Raw genomic sequence first — 6,860 nt, 5'->3', positions numbered from 1 at the left:
CAGAAATTAAGAGGTTAGGTCTGATTCCTAAGGGGAAGGTGGGGCTGTGACCAGGTTTAGAGGTCAGCAAGCAGGGAAGCGGAGCAGAATCTGCCTGTGAAAAGAGCAAATACGGAGAGTTAATGTAAGGTCAAGAGAGCTGAGTCTGGAGACTCAGACTCCAGTGGTTTATGTCTTGCGTCCGATCTTCACCACACTGAACTAACCATTCTCTGCTCCCTCATCTACACCCCTCTACTGTGGGAGCACTGATGACCCTCCTACATAAGCTTAGGGAAAGGTTCTGAGAGGGAAGGTCATGGTTTTAAACGAAAGTATCGGGAGTGTTCATTCCAGCTGCCTAAAAGCCACTTACCGCAAACATTGCCTACGGTGTATAAAAGGTTCAGGAATGATACTTAAAAGGACGAGGTACTATATGCTCTGTGAGGCGGGACTGACCTCTGTACGTGGTTTCCATGTTGTAGAAATCTTCTGGAAGTCCCCATCTGGATGCTTAAGGCAGGGTCCCAGTGGGTGGAGGCCACAGGATGTTCTAGGCACCGCCAGATGCTCTGGTTGCTGGGCATCCTGTCTGGCAGGCAAGCAGTCACCATGACAACCCCCCATCAGTGCTTTTTTTTTTTTTTTTTTTAATTTCTCCTCTTCCAATAAGTTCCAAGGTATTCTAGGGACAGGGGAAGATGCTGTCAGGACACAATGTGCTCTGCCCCAGAAACAGGGGCAGGAAATGGGAAATGGGGCAGGGGGAGCAAAGGGCTTTGTTTGTTATTGCTGAGGGAACCTTTCTCAGGATCAGTGCATATTGCCTGCTTCTGACCTGAAACGTGTGCCTTGGGTTGTGTGCCAATGCACGTCCCCTGCAAAGGGGTGAATCACAGTTGATCTGCCTGTTTGTCTTCCTGCTTCTCTCCCATTTCCACTGCCCTGTGCTGGGAAAGCTTTGCAAAAGGAGTGCTGAGTCACACAGCTCCAGCTCAGTTTCCCTCTCCCATCCTCCTTCTCCCTTCTTCCCTGCATCCATCCTTGGACCTGCTGGACCCTCTGAACCAGCTTTTCACGCGTGGGACACACTTCCCACAGGTTTATTCCCTGGCAGTCACGGGAAGGCACACTGAAGTTTCTGCATCAATTCCCTCACCCCGCCCCCTCACAAGACTACTCCAGATCCAGCTTCTCTTCCCTGTAGTCCTCCCTAAGAAAACAGGGCTCCGACCAAATGTAACCTAGAGGCTAATGCTTCCACGTACTCCTGCTGATGATCCTCCAGTTGCTCTGTCCCTAATCGGATTATGGCAGGGGCTCGTGCCTTGTCGCAGGGCGAGGAAAGTGAGATTCAACTTGACACTGAGGCTTTTTCTCTCCTTGTAGGTCTCCAGTACCAGACCTGATGCTGCCGGAAGTGCGTGTAGGCTTGAATGTGGGGCTAGTAGAGATGGAGAGTGCCCTGTCTAGGGGCAGCATCCAAGGACTTCCCAGGGTCCGGATGTTTGGAGGTCTCTGTTGACTCTGGGGTTTCTTTCCCATCCCCCTAACCCCTCCCGCGGCCACCCAGCTCCCGCCCCGTACGTAGACTCCTCTAACTCAGAAAGCTCAATCAAGTAGTTAGTCTCTCTATCGAGTGCCAAGCAAGGCGGACCGAGACTGTTTACCCAGCCAGAGGTGGAAAAAGGGAGAGACAGCTCCGCCCGCTCGGTCTGGTTACTATGGCGACAGCCGCGGGGTGACCCAAGTGATCCTCACTCCCTCCTCCCAAACTCGGTGACGGCACCGCGCTGACTGCGCCAAATTCTAGCCAATGGGCGACTGCTCCCGCCTTCCCTTCCGCCAGCTCTTCCCCTCCCCCGCGGGAACTCGATTCACAAATCTGGACAGGGATTTCCGGCGTCGGGCCGGGTGCTAGAGCTCTGGGCCCTGGCCAGGGGAGAGTTGAATCCTGTCCTTCCAGCACCAGTGGAAGCCCAGATTCCTGGGTCTTCGGACCAGATTTCTGGCACTCGCTGCCAAATTAGAGAGCTCACTTCTTTGCTAGATTATCTGGAAGACCTAATGGAGGCCGAGTCCGCAATCGTTCCTGCACCTGCCATCCCCCACGCTGCCCGAGCCCATCCGTCAGCACCACGGACAGCGAACGCGGGGCCTGGACAGCGCCGGCCCCTCCGGGTTCTCCCCAGGACCTGCGCCACCATCACCGCCAATGGGGTCGGAGCCTCGAGCGTCCTGTTAACGCCAGGCGTCTTTGGGCCAGTGAAACAGAAAGGGGCGCTTGGCCATGTGGCAGAGACGGCAATGGAGACCTAGTGCGGACCTCATTTTTCCTCTTCCTCCAAACCCACCCCTAGCCACCTACGTCCAGAAAGGGCTAGGGTCTGAGTCTCAAGCAGGGTTGGGTCTCCCAGGATTGCCCCAGATGGGTGTGTAACCAAACAGGCCAGTGCTGGTGGCGGTTGGTTGCTTGGGAGCCCACTGGGAGTGATGGTCACAGACAGCCAGGCTTGAGGGGAAGACAGGTGAGGACTAGAAAAACAGCAACAATGATTAACTAGTCCTGTTGCATGTGGTCACTCCACAGAATAGGGACAACCAGTGTCCATAAGTGGCCTGAGTGCTAATGAAGCGCTAGGTCAGACAAAAGGGTGGCAGGGTGGGGTGGGATTCAGCCTTGGAAGGGATAGGGGTAGCAGTTCTCTGGGCCCTGGCCTCCCCTACCACACCCCCATCTCTTGCTCTTCTCTGTCCAGCTGGTGATCATTCCACCCGCATTCCCTCCCTCCCGGGACCCAAAGAAATGCCGCGCAAAACCATCTGCAGGCGCTTCCAGCGCTTTATAGTTCTCTCCTGGGCAGACCGACGGACAGACAAGGGCGTCCCACACCGTCGGCCCAGCCATTGGCACCTTGGACATGGCCCCAGGCCCAACCCAGCCCCTGGTACTCTCCAGGGAGGATTCCGGTCCCGCCCAGCTCAGCACCTCGGACAGTTCCCTGCCCACCCTCCCACCCCTCCCCCCTCCCTCCGGAAACAAGGAAATAAATTAAAGGGGGTTGTGGGGTAGGGGTGGGGGAGTGGGGACAGAAAAACCTAGGGATAGTAAGAAGGCCACCCCTCCGCCAGGGCAAGGATATTTTTTCTCTCTCTCTCTCCTCCTGTGGCGCCTTGGCCGGGGTGGTATCCAAGATGGATTTTGCCCCCCAAAACCTTAGGCTCCTGGTTGAAGCCGCAGCCTATACCTCCCCTCCCCCGCCCCGACTCCCAGCATGCAACACGTTGGAAAAGGTGGGGAGAGCGGTGGGGGTGGGGCGAGGTGGTTGGTGTCGGGGCGCCTGGGGCTGCAGTATATCCTGGCACCTCAATTAAAAACTGATGTTCCTTGTGATTTGGGGAGGGGGGCTATAGGGACCCTGTCAGGGGAAGAGAAACGGGGTAACACAAGCAGAGGAGGAAGGGAGACAGGAGGAGGGGTGAGGCTGACACATGGCAAGGAGAGGGCGCACGAACGGGAGGTGGGGGTCGCAGGGGCGACAGGAGAAATGGACCATAAGGTCCGGGTCAGTCAGGGGGTCAGCTGGAGGTGGACGGGACCGGAAGGGCAGAGAGGGGAGTTGGGAAAGCAGGCAGGAGGAATAACAGAGACAGAGGAGAGGCAAGAAAATGGGCAGCGAAGGGGAGATGAACGCAGAGACGCGCAGAGCAGGGCGGGTGGCGACAAGCAGAAATGGAGAGATGGAGGCACAGACAAGGACAGGATGAGGTGGGGGTGCCCTTCCCGCGCCCACCCCACCCCACGCCCAGCAAAATTCAGATGCCACGGCCCCCAGCGTCCTGGCCTCCACCTGCGCTGCGGAGCAGGGGCGGTTCCTCTGGCGCCTAGCCCCCGCGCGGAGCGGCAGTGACAGCGGCGGTGGCTGGAGGGTCCAGGGGCTCCGAGTGTGTGTGTGTACTGGGGGCGGGGGCGGGGCGGGGGACAGGCGCGGTCCCTGGGGCATGCCCTAACGGTCCAGGTTCATAGTCCAGTGCTTGGATCCGACCGCGCAGCTGTCCCTGGCGGCCGAAGGAGCGGCGGGCGCACCTCCGCCGGGGGGACCCCCGGCGCCCGCGGCGACCTCGCCCTCGTTCTTGAGGTCTTGGAAGACCTGCGTGAAGAAGTGCGGGTCGGCGTTGAGCCGCAGCATCTGGGGGCTGAGACGCTGGATGAGGCGCAGGCAGCGCTGCCAGAAGCGCTCCTTATCGGGCTCCACCAGGAAGGGCTTGAGCGGGTAGGAGATCTCGTTGCCCATGTAGGAGTAGGCGAGGTAGAGGCAGGTGAGGAAGGCGGCCTGCAGCTCGGCGGCCGACGCCAGCTCGTCCCCGCGCAGCGACTCTCGGCACAGCAGGTACACGAACACCAGGTTGGCGGGCGTAATGAAGGCCTGGTCTTGCCAGCCCTGGAGCAGCAGCGAGCGGTCCACGCCTCGGAACCAGCCCACCAGCTCGCCGGGGCTCAGCTCCTTGAGGCGGTAGCAGCGTCGGCACACGAAGTCGCCCAGGCAGCGCAGCAGCTCGCCTGTGGACGCCTGCACGATGACCCGCCGCGGCGATCCGCCAGGCCCCGGCGGCCCGGCCGCCTGCGGGGCTGGGGGCGGAGGTGGCGGCGGCGGCGGCTTCCCTCCGCCCGAGCCTGGCGGCGGGGCGGCCGCGCTGCCCCCCGACGGCGGCTCGCAGGTGGCGGCAGCAGCGGGCACGGTGGGCACCGGCACAGCCAGGGGCTTGGCTGCGCCCCCACCGCCGTCGGGGGGATCCCGGCCCTTGCGAAGAAGGTTCTCGCGGTTGCGCTGTTGGACCAGGGGATCGGGGCCCGTGGACGCCGGCTTGGGCGTCACCTTCTTGCTGCCTTTCTTCTTCTTAGCGGACGCGGCCACTAGGCGCTTCCAGGTGAGCGCCGAGATGAGCACTGACGGCCGCTTGAGCCGGCTCTCGCCTTTGCCGCCCTTGCCCAGCGGCGGCGCCCCGTAGCCCCCCAGCGCCTCGTCCCCCACGGGCGGCGCCTTCTTCTTCTCCTCGGGCAGCCCGCCGGGCCTCCGGCCTTTGGCCGAGGAGGCAGGGGACAGCGATAGCACCGTGCCCATCGTGCAGAGCTGGGCCGGCGCCCGGCTCCCCGCGGCAACCGCGGGCCGCGCCGCTGCTGCTGCAGCCCCGGGGGGGACCCGGCGATGGGGGGCCTCGCCCCGGCCCCTGGGGCGCGCGGAGCGGCGGCGGCGGCGGAGCGAGGATGCTCGGCCGCGGCGGCGGCGGCGGCTCCCGGTCTGAGCTGCGCCAGCTGCAGCGTCAGCCCCACCCCTCCGGCCCCTGCTTTCGCTGCGCCACGCCCCGGCTCGCGCAGCCAATCGTCGCCCGAGATGCCCTCCTGATCGGCAGCTTCTGTGTCCTATAGCATCTCACAGACCTCTCCGAAATCCCACCCGATCTCTCACCCCCATCCCTGTTTGGGGGTCCTTTCCCTTCACCCGAAGGGGAAAAGGGAGGAAGGAAGGGAAAGGGCGTGTACTCCCGGGATTCCGCTGTGGGTCAGAATAGTGGGAGACGGACGTAGCTGCCCGCATCCTATCCTCTGGGACCCGGGACTCTGGATCAGCTTGTTTTGATGTTCTGAGTCGCCATAGCAAAGAAGTCATGGAAACTGCATCCTCCCCTCCCCTCCAGTCCGAGCGCAGGGTTAGCGTGGGCAGCGAGGGCCTTGATCCTCTGGACGCCCCCAGTCCAGCTGGGTGACACTGCTCTTATCTGGCCAGGGATTGCTTTCTCGAACCTTCCATTCCCTTTCCCAGCTAGCCACTATGGGGATGGGGGAAAGATGAGGGGAGGAGGGCCACTAGACCCCCAGACACATGGCTGAGGCCCCTGCTTGCCGGCCTGATTCTTATAAGGCAAGCCTGTGGCAGCAGACCCTGGGCTCAATGGGTTGTCCCCTCCCACACACATGGATCCCACACTTGGGTGGTATGATGGCGGGCCATGGGCTCAGTTGGCCTTTGCCGGCTAGGAGAGTGGGTGGTATGTTTCTGTGGAGCGAGGCTGGAGGAGGTGGGCCCAACTTCCAGTCCATGCCTGAGTCTAGGTTGAATGCTTCTATATGTAAGGTTGTCTCAGCTGTTCCCATTCCTAGCTCCAAGCTGCTGGGCTGGATCTGGCTGATTTCTCTCTGGCTCTGCCTGTTGCTTCCTGACCACCCACAAAGTATAGGTCTTTGTCCTGGGTCTGGGACCAAGATCTTGCCCTGGGCTTCACCTCTGGGTCCTGAGCCCAGCTGGATCTGGGCCTGTTCTGCATGCCTCAGAGGATAACATGGGCCCTTCTTGGGGTTCTTTCAACACAGGCATCTTCTGGTTCCTTCTGTGGACTGTGGTCCTGGCTTTGGTGGGGATTGAGGTTCCTGCCTGTGGATCCTGAAAGGTCCTCAGAATTGCCTCCATTCACTCACACAGTCTGCAGGGTCTGCTTCTGGGAGAGTAGTCTGCGATTCCAAATAGGCTGACCTAGAATGCCCTAGGGCTGTAGTTCCCACTCCTGAGGTCCCAAATTTTCCTGACAATCCCACTGTGCCAGCTCACTTTCGCCCTCCTGGAGCCTGCACTTGGGCTGTCCTAGTTCTGGCCATATGCAGACCTGTGCCTTCTACCTAACTCAACATCCAACGTAGAACCCAGTAGGCACTCTCCTACCCTCCTTGGATACAATCTTGGTTTCCCTTCATCCCAAGCTGACCTGCCCAGCCTCCTATTCTCCCTGTAGCTTCAGGGAAATGTTATGTCCTTTCAGTTCCCATCACAGGCCCCACAGTCTCCTACGAGGCTGTGCGGGGCAGCCTTTGTCTGACACCCTGG

At 60.6% G+C, this 6,860-nt stretch overlaps 1 protein-coding gene across 1 annotated transcript; it reads right to left on the bottom strand.

Annotated features, from left to right (window-relative positions):
* Window positions 1-3,194: 3,194 nt before the first annotated feature.
* On the bottom strand, window positions 3,195-5,500 carry CDK5R2 (cyclin dependent kinase 5 regulatory subunit 2). Its single transcript, XM_058664255.1, has one exon. The coding sequence runs from the start codon at window positions 5,103-5,105 to the stop codon at window positions 3,990-3,992; it is 1,116 nt and encodes a 371-aa protein (XP_058520238.1). The 5' UTR covers window positions 5,106-5,500; the 3' UTR covers window positions 3,195-3,989.
* Window positions 5,501-6,860: the final 1,360 nt, after the last annotated feature.

This window comes from Ochotona princeps, chromosome 5 (genome assembly GCF_030435755.1).
Source record: "Ochotona princeps isolate mOchPri1 chromosome 5, mOchPri1.hap1, whole genome shotgun sequence".
NCBI lineage: Eukaryota > Metazoa > Chordata > Mammalia > Lagomorpha > Ochotonidae > Ochotona > Ochotona princeps.
Note: the sequence above shows the minus strand (reverse complement) of the source record. Positions and strands in the feature narration are given on the sequence as shown.